This window comes from Giraffa tippelskirchi, chromosome 2 (genome assembly GCF_054371585.1).
Source record: "Giraffa tippelskirchi isolate mGirTip1 chromosome 2, T2T-mGirTip1v1.2.pri, whole genome shotgun sequence".
Classification (NCBI taxonomy): Eukaryota; Metazoa; Chordata; class Mammalia; order Artiodactyla; family Giraffidae; genus Giraffa; species Giraffa tippelskirchi.
This window is the reverse complement of record NC_137276.1, coordinates 50,667,601-50,690,961: the sequence shown is the minus strand read 5'-3', so window position 1 is coordinate 50,690,961 and position 23,361 is coordinate 50,667,601. Positions and strand designations below refer to the sequence as shown.

General features: G+C 45.8%; 1 protein-coding gene across 3 annotated transcripts in view; it reads right to left on the bottom strand.

The window, feature by feature from the left end:
* FRMPD2 (FERM and PDZ domain containing 2) overlaps positions 1-23,361 on the bottom strand; it is a 70,347-nt gene that overhangs the window by 2,009 nt on the left and 44,977 nt on the right. Inside the window, exons 11-21 of one of the 3 annotated variants that reach the window (XR_014074657.1) lie at positions 23,160-23,276; positions 20,145-20,350; positions 17,809-17,913; positions 16,654-16,747; positions 15,734-15,819; positions 13,753-13,900; positions 11,921-12,135; positions 9,460-9,558; positions 5,252-5,595; positions 963-1,244; positions 95-158 (exon numbers count right to left, since the gene is read on the bottom strand). Coding sequence is in view for 2 of the 3 variants with exons in the window: in XM_081562032.1 (XP_081418158.1) it covers positions 963-1,244; positions 5,252-5,595; positions 9,460-9,558; positions 11,921-12,135; positions 13,753-13,900; positions 15,734-15,819; positions 16,654-16,747; positions 17,809-17,913; positions 20,145-20,350; positions 23,160-23,276 (1,696 nt within the window). In the remaining variant the exon portion in view is untranslated. Of the gene's footprint in view, positions 1-94; positions 159-962; positions 2,207-5,251; positions 5,596-9,459; positions 9,559-11,920; positions 12,136-13,752; positions 13,901-15,733; positions 15,820-16,653; positions 16,748-17,808; positions 17,914-20,144; positions 20,351-23,159; positions 23,277-23,361 lie in introns of those variants that run through there. The other 2 variants (XM_081562032.1, XM_081562016.1) reach the window with 2 other exon arrangements.

The following is a 23,361-nucleotide window of genomic DNA, read 5'->3' as shown; positions in this document are numbered from 1 at the left end:
AGCCTCCGTGTCATCCTCTCTATTAACACATTGCTTCCTATTTCAGATAAGAACCAGCCCATTTGTCATGTTTGAATTTCAAATATTCACCCACCTTATCAGCCTGCCTGCCTCTGTCCTTTGAGAGTCCAGTTCAATCAGTTGTGATGAAAATGTAGCTGGGACACAATGAAATGAAAGTGAAAGAGTGGTTTCAGTTATATCTAAATCTTCACAGCCAATGCCTTGGTAAGTTTCAGTGTGTCATGAAAATGTGTTGGTGCGAAAGCTTCTTGAACATTCAGCATTTTTCAAATACTGGAGCTATCTGTGTTGTAGGCACACGAACAGCATTCGAGAGTTTAACCCTCTCTTCTTGCAGTCTGACAGTTTTTGTGACACTTACTCCTCCCATGTCTTCATCAGTCTGATCTGACTCCAGCCTGGTTATCCAGTCCCAGCTTCTGGTAGCACTTTGTGTGAACAGTTTGGCTTTCTTGATCAAGAAAGAGCTCACTGTGTTAAAACCACAGGGGCTATTGAGAAGGGCCACATTACATGTCACCAAGACTCTTCTCTGAAATACATTTAGCCCACAGGAAGGCAGAAGCACACAAAGTAACCCACTGAAAGAGAGAGATGAGGAGAGATAGTGGGCCTGGCCACATGCTGGAGGCAGCAGAGGAGAGCACTCAGCAGGGGGTCCATGAAGTGGGAAACCTGGGGTTGAATTCTGACTCTATCATTTACTTACTAATGACCCTGGGAAAGTCCTGAATATGTCATCGGTATAGGGTGATGTGTCAGAGCATAGGGTTGCAGCCTTGGAACATGGAGTATGGTAAGTACCATGAAGAGGTGTGACCCCAGAGGGATGCAAGGGGAATCCTGTAATGCCCATGGACCATCACCCAGCCAAAGTAGACACTGACTCCCTCTAGAAGAATTTAGCCCAGCCTCATTCCACCCAGAGTGCTACCTACCTGAGGGTGCCATCATCTGGGTCCTCAGCCTCCTTGAAATCTTCCCACTCATTCTCACTCTCATGGGACACTTCTGGAGGCAAAGACTGTGAGAAAGTACCCCAGGAAGAGAACTGCGGTAAGGGAATGGTCCCTGAATCTGCCTCCAAACATTCTCCACAGGGTAGCTGGTCTCCCAGTGAAGGGTTGATAGTAAGATACACTTCATCCTCCGAGGTAGGAGAAGAGGTCCCAGGTGGATGGTACATGTCCCGTTCCTCATTATCACTGTACAGTTCAGGACTAGAAAACAGAAATCCACGTGTCTTCCAGGGTTGATCACAAATCCCGCTCCCCACCTTCCCTTGCCTTCAGGATGTTGGTCATGACATGTCACAGGCAGGCCAGCCATGCTTCAAACAGTTCCTGCTAGAGACTCCTCTGGGGCCAGGAGGTGAACAGTGAACAGGGCATGGCCCTTGACCTTGAGGAGTCCATGATTTAATGGGAAGAGTGAGCAGTGAACAGATGTTACAATCAGGTAGTAAGTGCTACAGTACAGAATGTTATGAGAGTGGGCGAGCTCCTTACTGAGTCCAGGAGATGGTGGGGGGACTCGCCAGAGGACATGGATCAAAAGCAGAGCTCTGACCCATACTTCATATGGGAAGACAGTCAAGCCTCAGGCAAGTGTATTAACTTCTCTAGAGCCTGTTTTTTCATCTGAAAAAATGGGAAGGTCAAGAAACTTACAGGAGTGTTGGAACGCTTAAGTTAAATAATTCTGATACAGCCATCCATGGCTCCTGGTACAGGGTAAGTTCTCAGTGAATGGAGGAGGCCATGATTACTACTATGATTATAGTTCTTTCAACAGAGGAATTAGATGGAAAGGGCCAAAGCAAGAGGCTCAGAACAACTCAAGCAGGTGACCTTCAAAGCACTTTTTGCAAATATCAAGTCCTTTTCTGAGCATTGCAAAAGTGCTTATTTGGAGATGCAGCTAGCTGGAGTGACATTTACTCCCTGCGTGACATAGGAAGCAGATGGACGGGGAGGCTCATTGTCTGGCGACGAAGATGCAGAAGCAATGGTGAAAGAATAAGGCTTCCAGGGGCTGCCGAAGGTCACCACACACTCCTTTTTGATTAGAAAGAGCAGTTCATGAAGATGACAGAGCATTTTGCATAGGGCTTCCAACATGCAAAGAAGGTACTCAGAAAATATCTGTAGAGAGACTGGTTAGAGAAGATGAGCAGGAAAATCTAAAAGAAATGCAGACAGGTTGATCTTTGTACCAAATACACAAGTCCTTGTTTATTAGCCTCCTTACCCACCCCCATATCAACAGGTTGGTTTTGTCAGTATCGCCTGCCCTCCCATTCCCTTTCCTGCAATACGTCTTTCCCTTAAAATCAGCGCTGGCAACTCCCTATAGCCAAGAGCTCCCAAACACCCATACAGGGGCCCTCCTTCCAGTAGGGCCAGGGTAGTTCTCTCAACCTGAGTTTTGCTGTCAAAGAGACATCCTTTCTGCTTATGAGAGATACAGGGTTCAAGTAAATGTGCATTTCATGTAAATATACACACACTCATGTGCTTAAAAAGGGACTATATTCTGTAAGGACATTCACTTTAAGAAAATATTTTAAAATCTCTAAGCACTTTAAGGAAAAAATTGGTTTAAAACCTTAAACTACTTGACCAAATTGTGTAGAAAAATGTGTTTCCTTGTAAATATAGGGAGGGAATATCATGGAAGCTTTACCAAAGGACAGGAAATCCAGCCTGGTGCCCAGGCCCACTCTGTTACCCTCCCCCAACCCCCTCAGCAGCCAACCTGTCCCACCTTCCCCGCCAAGAAGCAGGTGATGACAGGGCAACGCCTGGCTGCCCACACTTCACCTCCCACTGCTGTGCTCCTCCAATCTATCTAATAATCTTCATGCTCTCCAGATTGGATTTGGGGCTCTAGCTACTGGCCCAACCAGGAGCGAGATCCATGGAGGCCATCAGCCTGAGAGGCAAGATGCAAAGCTGCTGGGTGTCTGGAGAAGGGTTGGTGATCTCCAGGGTGACATTCTGGCCATTACCTCAGGGAGAATCACTGCCTTTCCATCCACCCTTCTACCCAGGCTCCCGACTGCTCTTGGAGCTCTGACCTGGGGTTTGCTTGTGGATGTGAGAAAAGAGAGGTGAGGCAAGAAGAGGCATAGGAAGTCAAATACTGTATTTCTTTCTTACATGTTTTACAGAGATCTACTACTATATGGCAGTATTATGTGTACAGTGTGCCAAAAGGAGAAAATAGGGCAAGAAAAGTAAAATTTCATCTTCTCCATGAACACTCTGGGTGTGCAAGGGTGTTGGCAGCCACTTGACTGTAGGAAGTAACCACCTGGTAGATGGTAAGATCTGGCAGTTTGCTGGGAATTTCAATTGATTGGGATCTGTCTTTAGCTGGAAATGGCTCAGGAAAGGGAAGGAAAACTGACTTGTGCTGAGTTCTTGCTGTGTGCCAGACTCTGGGCTAGCGCTCTGCATGTGTTATTTCTTTTGAAGGCCACAGCACACTTTGGAGTTACTGAGGTCTTCATTAACATTTGAGAAGCCTCAAGCTCAGAGAAATCAATTCTCCAGACACGCTAGTAAGTAGTAGAGCTGAAACCAAGGCTATATGATCAAGAAGTCAGTGATCTTTTTGATCTAAACCACTGAAAGAATACTTCACTCATAGATGCCAGAAGCAAAGAGGCAGTCACCTAGGGCAATCACTTCAGAACTGAACTGCGGACATTCAAGGGAGATCCACAAAGAACCACAATCCCACCTTGGAATCCTAATTCTGACCCTACCCAGGAGCTGGGGGAACTGTGTCCAGAGATTGCTGGTCATGTGCCATGCTTTTCCTCCTGTAGGGGGAAGTCACTAACTATATGTACTTCAAGTGCAAGCTAAGGTTCTATTGGAGGAGAAGCTAACATAGTTGGATTTTGTTTGGCTGGCACAATACAGTATACTTTTAAAAAATTCTATCTGGATGCTTCTAGGAAACATGCCTGGCTTCTGTCTGTCACAGATCGAACACTGTCTAATTGCATTACCCCAACTGCTTTATAGTTCGTGTCACCTATTAGCCCCTGTAGATTTGCTCTTATCAGCCTTCTAGGATGCCAACAATTAAGAGCCATTTAATGTCAGTGGGTTTATACAATGTCAAACATGAAACATTGTTCCCCGTTGTTTGGCTGCCTTGTGCCCATGCATCTAAATAACAGCATGCCTAGGAGCAATATCGTACCCTCTCTCCATATCCATAGCCCTCTCTTTGCTCCTAACAGGTTTCCAAGCACCTTGGATATGTGTAGTAAATACTCATCAAACTGAATGAAAGAGTTTGTTTCCCATCAGAACAGGACTGAGAAGTGGAAATACTCAGGGGTGGATGAGCACAAAAATGCAGACTAAGTTAAAAACAAATGGCTATTAAAATGAACAGTACAGGGCTTTTCTCATGGTCCAGTGGTTAAGAATCTGTCTTGCAGTGTAATGGACACTGGTTTGATTCCTGATACAGGAAGATCCCAATGCCTCAGAGTAATAAACCCAGGCACCACAACTACAAGCCAGCACTCTAGAGCCTGTGAGCTGCTACTACTGAGCCCATGTGCTGCAACTACTGAAACCCAAGTGTCCAGAGCCTGCGCTCTGCATCAAGAGAAGCCACTGCAATGAGAAGCTCTGCACACCGCAGGAAAGAGTAGCCCCTGCCTCACTGCAACTAGAGAAAGCCTGAGAACAGCAAAAAGATCCACCACAGCCAAAAAATACTATTAAATAAATAAATCTTTTTTAAAAATGAAGGTTTTAGTCTGGTTTTGAAGATGTAGTGGTTTTTTTTTTTTAGCTTCTGTTGATTATAAAGCGTCATATTAGCTATAGAAGTGATGATGCACACAAGGGAAACTCTTACCACAAAGCTTCAAGAGGCCATGAGGGATGCAAAACAAAGGTTTGTATGTGAGGAAGAAATCCCAAGGCCTGCCATCTGTAGTCTCCAAGGATACTGGAGGACCTCTGGGTGGGGTTTTCTTTTCCAAAATCTCACAAGTTGTGATTACCACAGCTCCAGATTTCATGTTTCTCTTGTTCCATCCTCCCCTCCAAATGCCCAGAACCCTCCTGGCCCAGCAAGCATCTGAGCCATGTTATTAATTGCTTGCTTGTAATTTCTAGCAATGACATACATACAATTTACAATTTACAATGACATACATACAATTTATGTCTGCAAATGGACTGAGCCTTACCTTCCAAGTCTCCTGATATCACAAACTGAATCGCAGTTTTGCCTCAAATCCTTCTCCAAAGAGGTAGCCAATGTTGATGCCTCCATTTCTTGGTGAAGTTTGCATAAATGAGGGAAGGAATCCCGAGGACCAGTCAAGGAAGTGGCCCAGGGTCTCTCTATGTCTTGGTTCCATTGTGCCTCTTGAGAGGCTTGTTGGAAAGACTCTGGCCGGAGACTCAGGCTTTCCCCTGTGTCTGGGGAGGCACTGTCCCTCCATCTGTCCTCTTGATCCAGGCTGGGGCTCTGCTCCAAGTCAGTGCATGTTGCCCTGGTGAATTCTTTGTCTGCTGTGAGCACAAGTGTCTATTGAAAGAAATACTACGGATTATTGGATCCATGGTGCACACTGAGCAAAATCTAAACATTGACTTCATACCAGTTGGTACCACAGTTGGTACCAATCCACCCCTTTTCTGTGCTCTTCAAATGAGTGCCTAGACTTGCTATTTCTGTGTCCACCTCTTCTTCCTTGCACCCACCCGAACCAGGCTTCTGTCCCCATCAGTCAACTGAAAGATATCTAATTAGGATCTCTAGTTACCTATGGAGAAGCCAATGGCACCCCACTCCAGTACTCTTTTGCCTGGAAAATCCCATGGACGGAGGAGCCTGGCAGGCTTCAGTCCATTGGGTCGCTAAGAGTCAGACACGACTCAGCGACTTCACTTTCACTTTTCACTTTCATGCATTGGAGAAGGAAATGGCAACCCGCTCCTGTGCTCTTGCCTGGAGAATCCAGGCACGGCAGAGCCGTCTATGGGGTCGCACAGAGTTGGACACAACTGAAGCAACTTAGCAGCAACAGCAGCAGCAGTTACCTACATCTTTCTAAAGCCAAAAGATAATTCTTCGTCTTCATCTCTAACTCTCAGCAATGTTCAACATAATTGGACCCTCCTCCTTCTTGAGAATGTCCTTTACTCATTTACTCTACTTAAACACTGAGTTTACCCTAAGCTCCACCCTTATCCGAATCACCTCCAAGGCGCCTTCTCAGTCTCATGCATTACCTCATTTCTTTGGACCAGACTACTCAATGTTGGGGTGTCGCATCGCTCACTTCTCAGCCCTCTTCTTGACCTTATTTGTATTCCTCCCTGAGATGATCTCATCAAATTTACAGCTTTCAGTGGCATTATTTGCTGGTAATTTCGAATTCACATTTTCCAGCCCTAGCAGATATCTCCATTAAATGCTCTATAAGCATTTGTTTACATGCTATCAAGAACTACTGCTTCTTTCCACATACCTTAAACTGCTCCCTCCAAGCACATCCTATCTTGGTAAGTGGTACTACCATTCATTCAGTTACTTGAGCCAACTCTACTCCTAGTCTTCACATCAATGTCTAATCCCAAAACCATCCCATGGGCTCTACCTCCCAGAGTATCCTAAATCTGACTTCTTCTTACAGCTATTTGGCTACAGCCCAAGTCTAAGACTGGAGAAGGCAATGGCACCCCACTCTAGTACTCTTGCCTGGAAAATCCCATGAATGGAGGAGCCTAGTAGGCGGCAGACCATGGGGTCGCTAAGAGTCAGAAACGACTGAGCGACTTCACTTTCCCTTTTCACTTTCATACATTGGAGAAGGAAATGGCAACCAACTCCAGTGTTCTTGCCTGGAGAATCCCAGGGACTTGGGAGCCTGGTGGGCTGCCATCTATGGGGTCGCACAGAGTCGGACATGACTGAAGCGATTTAGCAGCAGCAACAGCAAGTCTAAGACACAATATGTTACCTGAATCACTGCCAGATTACCTGCTCCACTCCATCTCTCCCAGCAACCTAAGTGACCTCTCCAAAGTGTGAACCAGATGAGGCCACATTTCTGCTTCACCCTTCATCCTCCCCCCTCCCCAGCCCAGTGGCTTCCCATGGCAGCCAGGATGGAATCAGCACATTACCAAAACCTACAAGACCTACATGATGCGGTTCCCAAACCCCTCTACAACTCCTCCCCTTCCACAGTTCTCTTCATTAACTACTGTCCAGGCACAATCATTATCTTTGTGTCCTTCAAAAATCTAGCTCATTCCTATCTCAGAGCTTTTACCCTTGCTATTCCTTCTGCCTGAAATGACCTAACTCCAGATGTTTGCATAGCTGCCTCCTTCTCGTAACTATTCTAGTTCTAAACTAAAGTCTCCCTTCCTTGGTCTTCAATCAGTCCTCTGGAGCCAAGTGAATGAATGAAAATTCTTCTTCCACGCGGCCCTCAGGTATGAGGACAGAAGAAGCATGCCCACCATTCCTCGCCTCAAACCCTCTCCATTGGACACTTCTGAGTTCTCTGGTAGAAGCTTTTCTCCAGGACAGGACAACTGTTTCCTTGGTATTTACCAGATATCTGAACAAAAACACAGGGTACCAGCCCCTTTGCCTGATGATCTTTGAGTGTGTGAAATTTGACCCTCTACCACCCTGTTCACTTGCTTAACACAACTGCTATCATCTAACTTCTTTTCCAAACTAGCCGCTCTCTGATTTCCTTCCTATAGCTCTTCTCTCACCAAAGTTGGTATAAAATGACCTCTTAGAGTCCAAGCATCAAGAAGATGTGGGTCACCAAGTCCCTGTGCTGTCTCTACCAACCGTCACCCTCAGTGATAAGTGATTGATGTTATACACATCTTACCCACGTCTCAGATGAGGAATCATGAGACCTAGAGAAGTTAGGCAAGTGTCCAAGGTCCTTGCAGCAAACAGAGCGGGTACAGATGATTCCAGGGTGTCCATGCAGACCTTCCTCCATGAGAGAGGTCTGCTGGTTGCTGGTGGCTCACAGCAAGCCCCTCCCCAGGAATTGTGTTCAGCTTAAGGGAACTGCCTCAGCCAAAGTTAGGCCCCTCCCTTGGGCAGCTCATACACCAGTGCTGTTTGGTGCAGATAGCAAAAGTACAGGCTCTTTTGTTCCAGTTAAGGACAGCTCTGAGGGGCCATCTCAACTTCAGAGTTCCCTTTGGGGTCAGCTGAAGCCCCTATTGCAGCTGAAGCTCATTTACTTCCCCTTCCACCCAGCCCTGCTTCTCTCACCTTCACAAGGGTGTTCCCAAGAGCTATCCCCATACACCTCCTGCACTCCAGTCTACATCACAGACTCTGTGTCCTGGAGACTCAACAGGTGGCAATGTGATGGGTAATGCTAAGTGTCAACTTGGCTAGGCCATAGTACCCAGATATTTGTTCAAATACAAATCTAGATGTGACTCTAAAGGTATTTTTTAAATGAGATTTGTCTATAAATCAGTAGACTTTGAGTGATGCAAATAACCTTCTATAATGTGAGAGAACCTCATTCTGTCAGTTGAAGGCCTTAGGAGAAAAATGACTGAGACTCCCGAGAAAAAATGAGGCCTGCCTCCAGACTGCCTTAAGATTCACCCTGTGACATCAACTCTCTGCTAGATTTCCAGTCAGCCAGCCTATTCCAAAGAATTTAGACTGGCCAAGCTCCATGACAGGGAATCCTGGTGTGCTGCAGTCCATGGGGTCACGAAGAGTCGTATACAACTGAGACTGAACTGAACTGAAGCCTCAAGGTTACCTGAGTCAATTCCTTAATATCTCTCTCTCTCTTTCTCTCTCTCTCTACACACATGCACACACATATCCTATTTGTTATATTTCTCCCAAGAACCTAATACAGGCATCAACATAACAATCTGAATTTTCCAGATTCCAATGCCTCTCTTCTCTGCACCAGACCATACATGACTAATTCACGTTTTAGAAGGGTGGACTTAGATCCTTCCTATTTTTCCCCTCCATTTCATTCTTCTCTGTGGAAATTCTTACCTCCCCTTTGTCTGGTTTTATATGTACTCTCCTTGCTCCTGGTTTCCCCTCTCTGATGCCTGACTGCCTCTGATACCAGAGAACCCAGCTCTAGAAGTTTCACAGTCAAGATTTAAATATGTAACCAACTATGGGAAGACCCAAATATTGGGAGAGGCAGAAGCAGGAGGAAGAAGAGAGAGATAGGGCCTTATGAACTTGTCACAGACTAATTGAGGTTAGGGTGGTGAGCTACGTTCCTGCCTCAGTGAAATAAGATGGCATTGAGCCCTATTGAAGGCAAAAGTTAGGCTTCTCAGGACCCACCAGACAAGGAAGGGGTGCCTGAACATGATGCATGTGGAGAGGGCAGAGGGCAGCACCCCTTACCTGCCAGCCCTGGTCCATCTCAGGCAGCGCACCTGGAGGGGGTCGGCAAAGCAGGAGCGTGACTTCCTGTGAGGCTCCTCGAAGTAAATGGAGCACCTCCTACCAGAAACCAAAATCTATGGTTAGTTATGGGGCTGGTCTGAGGGTATCCTCCTCTGTGTTCCCCACGATCTGTCTGGCCCCTCCTCTGTCTATCTCGTTCTGTTTTTTGGCGGCAGAGAACTTTGGAGAGCGCTGCTGTGGGCCTGACTTCCCCAAATGCATGGATCCAAGGCCACAAAATGATGAGCCAATGCTGAGCTTTAAATGACCAAGGTCTGCTGAGGGTCTTTTCACAGCAGCATCTGCCAATACTGATGCTTCTTCTTCAGAGAGAAAGAGTGATTCTAGCAAATGACCCTTCCCATCTCAATGTTCATTACTTCTCTACCCTGCTCGTATCAGGAGCTATCGGTCACATAAACACCACCACTCCAATCTCTAAAGCCTGACCCTCAGTCCCGAGCTTCTGCCCAGGCTCAGCTCAGGCCCTCGGAACTTCTCACCTGTGATACTGCAGTGACCTCCTCTCTGCTCCCTGGCTCCTCCACCCTCACCCACCTTCCTTCCTCCACAATGCTAATGTACAATCGTTCCAAAATGCAGATATCATCAGGTTCTTCTTCAGCTGAACCCCCTCTCTGGCTCACCTCACCCTCAGCATAAGCACAGCACCCAGAACCTGGTCTAACTTGCTATCTCTCTCCCACTTTCTCCTCTCTGTACCCACATCTGTAGCTCCCACCATGGTGAACCCCTTGCTCTAAGCCATCCTCTCAAAGCCCCAGGCATGAGTTTGCCTGAGGAGCTCTTATTACCTAACTAGACCAGGACTTCTCAACGTCTCAGCACAACTGGCATTTTAAGCTGAATAATTGTGTTATCAGAGCTGTCCTGTGCATTGTAGGATGTTAAGCAACATCTCTGGTCTCTGCCTAGTAGATACCATTAGCTGTGACAACTACAAGTGTCTCTGGGCTTCACCAAATGTCCCAAGAGGCAATTTCACCCCTACCTGGGAACCACTGATCTGGATCCTACTCAGTACACCCAGCTACAATGGCCTCCCACAGAAGGGGCTCCTTCCTAGCTCCCTTGTACAAGCAGTGGAGCAGGGGGGCTTTTCTCTCTCATGACACTTATTTCCTGCAGTGGGAGTTGTTCTTTTGTCTATCCCACCAGCCCTATGAGTTCTGAGACCCTACAAACTGTCCGTCTGCGTGTCTTCAGTTCCTCATACAGTTGCTGGCCCAGCAGCAGTTCTGAGAGGACAGTTCCTGGATCAGATGAAGGATGCAGGATGGATGGAGACATCCCCCCTCTAATCTTGTTCTGAGAATTCTCCACCCTTCCCCATCCCTCCTTCATGCACCTTGCTCTGTGCCCTGGAGGTGGACATGCATCGTGGGCTACGGAGAAGCTTTCTGCTGGATTCAGCCAATGAGTGGGTGAGCAGGGGTCAGATCTGAGGAAGAGGGAGAGGTCCAGGTTTGCTTTCCTGCCCATGGAGTTATCATGGAATAATGATATCTCTCAGCTAATTTCATAGCTCATGTCAGCAAGTCGACTTTACCCAGCTCACTCAGTTTCTTAACTTTGGTAACTGCTTCTACCCACTCCCTCTGGACTTGGGGGAGAGGGTAGATAACTGCATCCACTGTTCTCAGCCCCAGAGCTCTACACTCTCCCTTGAGTTTCCCAGCAACCTCCACACCTTTATTAAGCTTTCTCAAATGGTCTAATTTCTGCCAGGACCTTGGCTGATATGTACAATATTTCATTGAGATGTTATGCCATAAACATTGTTGTTGTTGTTCAGCCACTAAGTCATGTCCAACTGTTTGTGACCCTATGGACTGCAGCACGTCAGGCTTCTCTGTTCTTCACTATGTCCTGGAGTTTGCTCAGATTCATGTCCATTGAGTCAATGATGCCATCTGACTATCTCATCCTCTGCTGCCCTCTTCTCCTTTAGTGTCCACTTTTTACTTTCTTTTTTATTACATTTTTGATCATAAACACAACAACCTACACAACTCTACATGTCAAAGCTGTAAATTTAATAGAGAAATGGGAAAGGGAGTAGAAAAGGACCTACAGTGGTCCATTGAAACTTCATGCCCACCTCTGGGAGTGAGTATTAGACCTTTAGCACAGAAGTCAGAGTTTTATTTTGAGTTTCACTACAAACCTAACTCAAAGCAAGGCTTACTCAACGTCAGATACTTAAGAATTGAGAAGAAAATTTTAATATGAGGATGTTCTGCCAATTTCTCTCTTTATGTGATTCAAGCTCAGACTCCAGGTGTGATTTCCAGGAGCCCACAGCATTCCTCACTCAGGGTGGGTGGCCCTGAAAGGAAAGTCATCAGCCCACAAACCTTAGTCCACAAACAGGACTTCACCCCTCACGTCCTCCCACCTGGAAGTCCAGGCCTTCCGTGGACCTTCCATTCACAGCCAGGATGATATCACCAACTGCGATGGCCCCGTTCTCCTCCGCCGGCTGCCCAGGGAAGAGCCGCTTAATCATCACAAGATCATTCTTGAGGTGGCCACAGTGCTCGCTCTCCATCTGCACAAAACTGAATCCCAAACCACTGGCATTCTTTTTTAGCTTGACTTCGAACTTGGGGCCTGTATTATGGGATGTGGATGAGATCCATCCTTCAGTAAATTACAGGTGAAATTTGCTAGCCTCAAAATGCAAATTGTCAAATAGATGAATTATTTCTGTTTTATGTTAAAAGATTTCATTTTGTTCACTTTTACACAGAGTCTATTATACATTTTATAGGTCAATGTCATCCAATAGAAATATGTGAGCTGTGTATGCAAACTACATATGTAATTTCAAAGTTTAAACCAACATATATAAAATATTACCTTTTCAACATGCAGTCAATGTGAAAAAAATTATGAATGAGGTGTTTTACATTCTTCTTATGAACTAAATCTTTAAAACTCGAGCATGTATTTTATCAATTTGGATTGGCCACACCTCAAGTATTCAATAGTCACATGGGCAAGTGGCTACCATATTGGACAGAGTAATTATAGATAGCCAGCAAAGTTATATGTATAGATAAAATGTATAGCCATCTACAATAGACCCATATCATTTAATAAAACTTGTATCTCATATATTCCTGTTACCCTTTTAGAACCCCAGTCATGTTTTAGTGTACTTGAAAAAAACTCTTGGAATAATTAGACCATGACAATAATTATGGCCAACTCTATGAAAATGTTTTTGCTGCCATTTTGTTTAGCCCTATGAACTGACCATAGACAAAACAACTGCTTCTGGGTACCCAAGGTGGACACAGACTCAGGAACTTTCATAGTCTGGCAGCCAAAGAGGTCTCCAGGCCTCCCCTAGTCTGCCTGTACCACCCCAATAGAGGGACAGAGCACTAATTTATAAACTCGGATTTGGGGCAAGAATGAAAGTGTCTGAAGCAATTAGGTTCAGGCATGTCACATGACCAATTTCACCACCATTGTCATCTGACCACTGTAGCTCATTCTGTAGTCAATTTCTCAAAGGCCCTCAGTGGAGTTAGCTGAAGAATAATGAGAGAGGAAACAGGCTTATTTTATGCACACACCGCCCCCCTCCACCATGTGTATTCAACCTGACTTACGCCTTCAGAAAAATCTCTATAAAGGGGTTGAAAAGTGGTTAAGCTCCAAATCAAGATATTTTAAGGGAATAAGTGTCTTCCTAGCAGGAAACAAAACCATAGGGAAGTACAGAAAGGCAACCCATCAGAAGATGTGCTGTAGTGCCCCTGTAAACTGATCGTGGGTTTGCTTTTTTAAATGCTAATAAATAGGCTAGGTTTCTGTGCACCTTCCTCTCCTCACCCACCTCAGCATTCCTCAGATTTTGCCACAAAAATCTTGGCTGAAATATCGGCACTTGGTCAGAAAAGGCATGACACTTTCATTTCAATTTCAACCCCAAACACTTATACACAAGCATTCCAGCAGCTGATCAGAAAACCTCAGAAGGCTTTGGGGCAGAATTATACCTGGTCATCATATTTTGGACAATGCATTTTTTCCCCCAGAAATATTTCATTAGATTGCTTTCCATCACATCAGAAAGTCGGCCCCATTATAACCACCACTGCTCATTATCTTTTAAAAACCCAGATGAAGCCTTCCTGCTTTCCCTTTGGAAATGACAATTCAAAAGCAGCACAGGATGACATGACAATAGTAACACTCAATTCTCTCTCCTCTCACCATCTGTCGCGGAGACACTGCTTGCGGGCCTTCCAGGCAAGACTGTTGCCAAGGAAACAGCCGTGCACTCATCTCCCATCCTGTCATTAGCAGAAGGACACTGCTGTGCAATCCTGGGGCCTCTTCTCTCTAAGACCAGTCTTGCAACCTAGAAGTGTGGGTGGATGAACTCAATTTACACCTCATATGGCAACCAGGAGGCTCTCCCTCCACACTGCAAATGCTTCATAATTTTTTTGATACTTCCAGCGGCTGCCTCATTTGAATCTCAAAACAAAATCTCCAATCTAGCCTATTTGTTGGGGTCCAGAGCCACATTTCCAACTGTCTATTGGACAAATGCTCCTGGAAGTAATGCATGTACTTCCATTTCAGTATATTCAAGGCCAAATCATCTTCTTTGTCTCGCTCACCCTCCCTACCCCCTCCTCATTCTGCCTAAAACACTCCTATTCTTGCCTTTGCTGTCTCAGAACCCAGACCTGTCCCTCAGCTAACCTCCCAGGGGCCACACTTGCAGTAGCCCAGCTCTCTTCCTTCCACCCTCCAAATACACATCTGGCTTGCAAGGCTTGCATGTTCTCCACCAGAAACACCCCCCACGGTGTTCCCTTCTCCATTCCCTCTCCTGTTGCCAGTGGCCAGCTGAACTGGAGCAAGTGCCCTCTCACTTGACGTCCTGGACCCTATCTCCTCTTCCTTCAGTCCATTCCCCTCAAGGTTATTGGTGGATTAAAATAAGACATGAGTTGAACATGCAACACTCTCAATTAAAAGTCTCCAGTACTTTCCATCACCTAAAATTCAACCCCTCGGGACAGTATCCCAGGCTATGTCAATCCAGCTTCCCCCTTTATTTCTGGTTCAGTTTCCTATCTTTCTCCCCCACACTGTATGCTCCCATTACCCAGAGCATGATCCCATGACTAGACATCAATTGGAAGCTTTTGAGAAATTCTAAGCTTCCATTCAGGGAACCCGACCCTGCCAATATCCTCCTGCAGCAATGGTCATTCAGCACCAAGCCTGTGACCACAGAGTGACAGTTGCTACCTGTCATCACTGCTAGTAGGTTGGCCAAATACATTCTCTCAGCATGCCCATTAGCAAAGTTCTAAAGAATAGAGAATACTAATAAATGATGACTCTGTTTTCAAGATATGTCAACAATGGTTACCAAGTAAATCTCACCACAAACTAAAAGAATGCTTTGGGGAAGGAAGAAAAAGGAGGCCCTTCCTTGCCTCTATTTGATAGAGGGGGTTCCAGGGGTTCTCTGCATTTCTGCCAATTGCTCAGTTGCCAAGAGGGAGACCCCAGCTCTCTGATTTAGGATACTGTGGCAAGCAGAGGCTCCCACTCTCAGGTGGAGGATGGGACAGAGAACAATAACATCCAAATGCTGCCTGGATACTGCACAGAAAGAGAACTTAGAAGTTAATGCTCTGGGCATCTTGATTTCTATGTCATTGTCATTAAAGGACCCCCAGGACAGTGTGTCCTATAATTACACAAGATGATGGGACTGGCATGAACTTGGGGTGCGGTGGGGTGTCAGTGCATGCTGACGCAAGTGCCGAGAGGCCCTGAGAGTAGATGGAGGCATTGGTCAGCTACGGCTGGAGCTGAGGGTATGAGGGGATGGCCGGAGCCAGGCAGAAGTCCCTTTGCTTCATCAGCTCAGTCCAACTGTCTGATTCCAGACTCTAGGCAAGTGACAGTAAGATTTTCAGGGCTCTCTATGGGAGGTGAGCTTCCCTGCCTGGGAACATCTGCCTGCTTCCTCCTGACTTTCACACCTCCAGAGAAAAGTGCTGCTAACAGGTAGATGTGAAAGGAAAAAAAAAGTAGACAGAAAAGAAAGTCTCGTTTGTTTCCTGCCTACCCCTCTTGCACCTGGAGGCAACTGCAGTTTCTGATGTTGCCAGGAAATCTCTGGAGGGATGGGAAGATCCCCAGTAACCAGTAATGCTGCACTCACCTGTCCAGAGCCCTTGAGGCACTGCACGGCCTGCTTGTGGGTGAGGCCGCACAGACTCACTCCATCCACCCGCAAGAGCCGGTCACCTGGGAAGGGGAAGATGTCATGTTCCCGAGCTCCTCAAGCTGCAGGAAGGACTCTTTGGGGAGACCCTGCCCAGCACCCCTCCATGCAGCCTCAAGGAGGAACAGGAAGCTAAGCTGGGAGGAGCCCTGACTGGGCCTGAGTACTGGCCCCTTGTGGTCCACACCAGTGGTCTAGAAACTTCTCTCATTGGCTCACAGAGTAGTTAAGCCAACTAACAAGCACAGCCTTGTCCTTTCTCTCAACTTCCCATGAGACCATTTTTGAAAGTTTTTGCAAGTCTCTTACAGGTAACATTCATATCTCCAGGATATTTTTTATTTCAAAAAAAAGGTCAGGGAGACCCAGTTGATGCCAGGGACACTAGAATTCTAGGGGAAATGTATGTAGGTAAGATCTCAGTGCCTTTCTTAGCTCCATTCTGGCCATTTTGGAGAGCAGTGAAAACTCTCCCCCTTCCCTCAGAGCAGTGGACTTGAGGAAGGGCAGAGAGGAGGCTTGCTGGTGTTCTCCCCAGATACTAAAGTGGGGGTCACTAAAGCCTACTTCGTCCTCCATGGGGAGCACTACTTCTCCCATGAAAGCCGAATGGCCACAAGCTTATTTAAACAATCTCATATTTTTAAATCACCTATGTTTCACAAGTATTTTGAGTCCCATGTTACGTGTCAGGTAGGTGGGCCAGGTCAAATCGTCTCCTTTTCCAGGTGAAGAGACTGAGAGCTAGAGAGACAATCATTTGTACAGGGGACAGAGTGAGAGTGGGGCAAGGCTTGCAGGCTGCAATCCCCAGGCCAGGGCTCCTCACACCCCAGAATGCAGAGCCCATCCTTCACCCTGCAGGATCTGCCCTTCCTTGGCAGCTGGCCCTCCGGGAACGATGGATTTCACGTAGATACCTCCACAGAGCACGCTTGTGTTAATGCCTCCCTGGAAAACACAATAAAAAAAACTCATCAGCCATTTGCTCCCCTCCTAAAGGGGCTTCCCCAACCTCCCTGACTCAGAGAGCCCCCATCTGCCCCCCATGAGACTCTATCCTATCACCTCCTATCATCTATGTGACACCATCTTATATATTCACTTGTTCGTTTACGCTATGTTATCCACTGAGCAGGAAGGTTAGATGCACATAAGAAGTATGACAATATGAGCTGGATGAGTGAGTTGTGCTGTATCCAGCCCAGCACTGGCCCATGGCAGGTGCTCAGAAATGAATCATATCAATGTACCACTTTGTGTCTCCATAAGCAGAGACCAGCAAAGGTGGATACAGCTATGATCCAAAAGGCTGGTGCCTGGCTTGTCCCATATGCTTGTGTGTTGATCTGTACATGCAAAGGTAGAATTCAACTACACAGTGTTCTGCAATTTACTATTTCTTTAACTTAACAATAGATCACTAAGGTCCATACCATCACTAGACAGAGATCTAACTCCTCTTCTTCTAATTTTTCCATGTATGTATGTACATACATATAAAGATTCAGTGGGATTGTATCATTTATGTACAATTTTTATCCTCACTCCTCCAGGGTCTGCCAGATGGAGCTCAGGAATCAAATGCAGTGTCCATCCTGGATAGAAGTCTTGCCAACCTGACTTTGTCCTGGCCTTGGACATGGGAGCATGAGGCCCCGCTGTGTCCCTGCTGTGGATGACTGGAGACAACCCCACTCATCTTTGGCTTGTGTCCCTGAATCCCCACCCTGCTACCCTCTCCTTACTGTCCAGTGTAACCTTAATTCCAACTATGCTCCTTGGAGTGTCTGCTCATCCCAAGTTTGTCATCAGTTTCCCAATTTCACCTTCAACTCTTATTCCTCACTGAGGCTCCCACGGATTTTCTTGGTTCATCACTTCTGCTGTGCTACTTGAACCCGATGGGCACTGGGTTATTAGAGATTGGCATATGAGTGCAATGCCCACCAAGGCTCCAGATGAACATCTTTTCAACTATTTACTTTTCAAACTCTCTTAGAAATTCTTACAGTCACGCTGAATCCAAGTGTCCCATCTTCTTTAACCAGCTCCACGAAGTAAATTTCGCTGGCATTGGTTTCTGAAAGTGATGGAGGACAGGAAGAACCAGCACCCTGCCACAAACAAACAGAAAGAGAGAAGGTGTGAAGGCACTGGCCCTGCCTAAGCAGATGGCATCTCCTACCTCTCTCTTGCTCTCAGGAGATAGAGAAAAAAATTGCACACTAAAAAAAATCATAAGTTTTAGGGTTGGGCCAACAGAGGATTCCTTGTATGAAACTTGGACTTGTCTCCTGGTCTCTCCAGGCTTGTTTCCCAATCCACAGAACTGGAATGAGAGATCTCCTTCTAACAGTGAGTATGAATGATGCCCAACACCTAACAAGGACTCAATAGATTACCTTTTGTTTCTACTTGAGATGCAGATATTGTTATGAGAACTGAAATCATTCAGACACTTCCTACACACATGAAACCATTCAAGTGAAGGCGTGCTGGGTACCAGACACATAGCAGCTTCCCCAGCAGAAGAAAATCTCAGAAGGATCTTCAGCCATCTCTAGTGAGAGTAGCTGCATGGGTCTCTACTCTACAGTGAGTGAATGCATGAGGGAAGGACAGAAGAGAAAATTATCTGCCTCATCCCAGGCATTCTGCTCAGTGCTGTGACATGCATGATATGCTGAGTCATCCTTCCAATCATGCAACATTAATTGAGCACCCACTATATGCCAGGTACTGTAAAAAGTTGGGGAGATGGCAGTGATAAGACACACCTGCCCATATTGAACTACTTCTAATGGGGAAGGATCTTTCAATGAACTGTGCCAAGAAGATAGGGCCACAGATACTCCCAGCCTTTTGTCCTATCTGCCTCCTTGACTTAGCTACTTCCTGGTCTGCCTTGTCAGAAAATACAATTAGCACATAGAAAATAAACAGGCTGAAGTAAGCTAAAAAAAATCTTGGATACTAATATTTGGTCTTTGACTTTAGTTCCTGACACAGAGCTCTCAAATCCCTTGGAATTTTCTGGGTGAGGAAAATGTCTTTGGTTCTAAAGAGGGGACTCTGGCTTCCTGTACAGTTTCAGGATGGGGACTGGTGACCAAAAAATCAAACCATGATTAGAAGCTTGGAACTTTCCACTCCACCCAACTCCCCATCCTCTGGGGAGGCAAGAGGAGCTGGAGATTAAGCTAATGATCCATCATGTCTACGTGCGGAAGCCTCCATAAACATTTTAAAAGTATGGGATTCATAGTTGCCGTGTTGATAAACCCATCTATGCAGGAAGTATGGCACACCCGCACTCAAGAGGGACAGAAGATCGTGCTCTCAGAACCCTTCTAGACTCGACTCTGCGCATCTCTTCATATGCCTGTTTCCATTAAAAACATCCTTTACAATAGATCGGCAATGGCTGATTTCTGTTTGAAACTGAACCATTTCTGAATGAAACTGTTTTCCAGGGTTCTGTGAGTTGTTCTAGGAAATTAACAAACCCAAGGAGGTGGTTACAGAGAATTCCAGTTTGCAGCCAACTCGGAGTGTGGGTAACCTGGGAACCGATGACTTGATTGTGGTCTGAAGTGGAGCCATTTCGAGGAACTAGTCCTTCACCTGTGGGACCTGGTGCTAATTCCAGCCTGTTAGTGTCAGAATTGCTTGATGTGGAAAACCCACACAACTGGGGTTGCAGCGTGTGAGATAAAGGAGAACAGAATTTCATTCTAGACACAGGGCTTTGAGGCGGAGTGAACCAGAAGACATACAACTGACACAGCTCCATGGGGCCCAGAGCAAAAGGGAAAGAGGTCTGGTGGGGCAAGGAGACCTTTCCATCCAGCGTCAGTGAAACACAGCTGGAGTGTGGTGGCCCGGGAACTAAAGCAGCAGTTCTCTACACACCAAAGCCAGCCTTTGTCTTCTTCCTCCTTGGTGTGTTGTCAAGAGCAAAGCCAATGAATTGCAGCTTAAGGGCCAACTGGAGGCCAACAATGCAAGATGTCTGATTGTCCCTGCATTGGCCTTGGCAGCAGCCAGTCATTACCAGCCACAGTTTTAATTAGTGACCAGGGTCACTGAAACCTCGAACACCGAGCCCTGGCACTGCACTAGAAATTGTGCCTTTTCTCTTTTATATTTTTCTCAACAACCATGCACTGTGAGCATTTATTCCCATTTTGAAGATGAGAAAACTGAAGGTCAGAGGGGTTAAGTAACCTCTATCTGCCTGACGTGGCAAATAGAGAACAAAGAAGAACTTTTGAGCCAAAGCTGTTGGGCTCCACAGCCTGTTCTCTTTACTCTGGGTTCTAGAGTGAAGCAAGAGGATGATTACCTTTAATGGCAGAGCGGACAGCTGAGGCCTCAACCTGGGCATTAAACTCTGAGTCTGAGCCATTTCCAGTTCTTCGATATTTCTCTCCCGGTCTTGTGTGTGTGATGAAAAACTTCCTCGGTGCCCATTGCTCAGGCTGTCTGTAGAGAATACCCCTGAATTGGCTCTGCTATTCTTCTCCTCACTTGAGGTATTGCCACAAACACCTAGAAAAACAAGCCAAGAGGAAACTGACAGCTTGGAAAAAGGCTGGTGTCTCGGTGGCATTTCTATGTGGGGCACCGTGTTTTCCTCCAATGATGGAGCAATCTTTCATAGCAGCTGGGAGCTGTGTGAGTTTAGCACCTCATGAAAGATGATGCATTTAGAGTAGAGAAGGGAGGATTCTGGATGTGTTCTAGAAGCTTAAATAGAGCTTGTGTGACCCAATTATGAAAACATAGGAGCAACGGACAGTTATAGTGGCAGTTTCCCCTTACTAAGCTCTTGTCATGTGATGGGCACCAAACACACACATACATATGTATCTTTCCATCTTTTTTACATACCCACCAGGAAGGTGTGACCCCAGTTCAAACATAAGAACGCAAAGTGAAAGGATTAAATCTTGCCCAAGACCCCATAACAAGCACATGGAGGCACTTTTAAAGCTGGCCTCTTCCAGGGTCCCTGCTGATCACACCTGTAACCACCCTATGATCCAAAGACCAAAGTGTCCAGTCACTGGGAGCAAATTTGCACTAACTGATGGTGGACTCCTTTTGGGTGAAGACTGGGCCACTGATTCCCTTTTACCCCATGTCTTACCCTTGAGCTGACATAAAGCAGAGGAAAGAACCTGAAGAATCAGTAGGTAAAACCCTGGGCAAGGTAATTCACATTTCTGGACCTCAATTTCCTTATATCTAAAATAGAAATAATATCAACTACTTCACAGGGTTGGTGAGGCTTAGAGATTATATACAGAGAAAGATGTTTATATAGGGAGAGAGAGATTACAGCTTAGTACTTGGTACTAAGAGCCTGGATACAGGTATTACTATTCATATGTTAGTATCAGTGATTCAACTAGATCCCAGTATATAGGAGGAAGGAACACAGTTAGATTTTCTTTAAATCTGGATATATAGACACACGAGTAAGTTTACAACTTTTGATACAGACCCATTACCACCCAAGAAAGTGCCCAAATCCAATGAATGAACTTTATTTAATGAATTAGATTAGAAGTTGTTCTATCCTAAAGGTATTCAGTAGAGAGTGGTGGAGACACCGTTCACTAATGCCTTATTTCTGGCCATTTTATTCAGATTCTACTGTCGTTGTCCTCTGGCAATGTTGGAAGCATCTGTTCATTTTCTTCCGTACCCTCGACAAGAGATGAGGACAGGACTTATGATTGGATTAAAATGTCAAGCAGTGCAACGTATATCCTGCCTAATGGAAATACAAGCTAGGAGATCTTCTATGGGTAATTAAAACTCATTTTATTGTAGATGGTGATGACTGCTCCTGAGGGAATGATATCTGTCTTGTCCTTGACCTACAATCTAGAGCACCTCCCCCAATAGCACACCAACCAGATAGAAACTCCTGGTGGTCAAGCCTCTGCCCACAGTGACCAGCTGGAGTCTCTGTGAAAACATCTTACTCCAAGAAAGGTAAAAGCTGTGTCGAGGAACCCCAGCTGTGACCAGGCAGAGTTACTAACAGGTGACAGTTTCCCAGGATGAGAGTACACGTAATTCAGAGGCACTGTGGGTACTCTATCATCTAAAATTCTAAAGTGAGACTGTGATTTTGAGCCTCACAGATTTGGGGTGCCACTTTTGGTCACCCCCCAATCCCAGCAGGCACTCTTGACACAAATGACTCCAGCTCAACTGCATTGTTTCTTGATTTAAGAAAAGGATGGTTTGATTTCTCCTTTCTGTCCTTGTGGAAAGTGTAGACGGAAACCAAGGACAGCTAAAATAATGTGGGAAGAACAGTGACAATGTACGAAAGCCAATAAAGCAGTGAGCTGCGGCTGGTGTTTTGGAAGGGCTGGGCAGGCTTCTGGGTCGGCTCTAAACACAGGATGAAAGGCGCATGTCTGAGGCCCCAGCTTTGCCACCTCTCCCGGTCCCCATAGCTTCTGGACCAGCGGGAGCTGCAGCACCTGGGCAAGCCATATGGTGATGGCGTGCACACATGCAAGAATGAGAGAGATTTTTCAGTGGGCAAGGCAAAGGGGGCAACTACATTTAGGACCCAGAATTCCTGGCTGGTGTGGCTTGAAGCATTGCTGTACATGAGAGGGAATTATACAAAGCTCCTGGAGTGTGAGCCTTGCTTTGTAGACAGTCTGCTGGCAAATTGCAGGATCATCCAACCAAAAAGCAGTGGAGGGCCCGGGTAACTGGGTAGAAAAGAGATATTAATATCTCCACATTACTTCCATTAAGCCCCCACTAAATCTGCCCCAGATAAACATAGTAATATTGTTTTTTGATAGTAGATAATTGTCATATAGTTATCTAAAGGATGAATAAAAACATCTTTAAAAAAAAAACAAACCCTTACTCTCTTGATTGATCAGTAACATGCTGAGCCTTGACAAAGTAAGAACAGAATGCTTCCTATGTGAGTAGCCCCCCACCCCCATCTCCTTCCCTGTTGATTGCCACACCTACGCCCCAACTATGTAGAAATCCCGCAGCAGCCACTTTCAATAAGGACTTGGGTGACAGAAAGCAGATCCTCCCTGTCATGCAAGAAGAGTCGCAGCAAAACACACAACAGCTGCATCTGATAAAGAACTAAGGTAGGCTTCTCCCATTCAGCAGGACAAGCAACGGTAGAGCCTGTGCTGGCCCTGAAATTGCAGAGTTTATTGATTTGTGCCAAAGCCATTACCATGAAGAAAGTAATAAACAAGACCTCCATGACTTAAAATCCCAGTCCCCGAAGGTAAAGATGCACTCCTGAGAGTAAAGAAGACTCTCCAGCTTCTGAAAGCAGATGAAGACATACCTTTTGACTGAGAAATGATTAATTCTATGTTGTCAGGAGAATTCTGAATCATTCTAACAGCCATATCGAATGTGAAGCCCTCCAGACTGATGTGATTCAGGGCTAGTATCTGCCCTCCTGGAAGAATAAGACATCTCAATCATCCCATCAAGAAAATGAAAAAGAGAAATTCCTTAAAACAGCATCTCTGGCAATTTAAAAA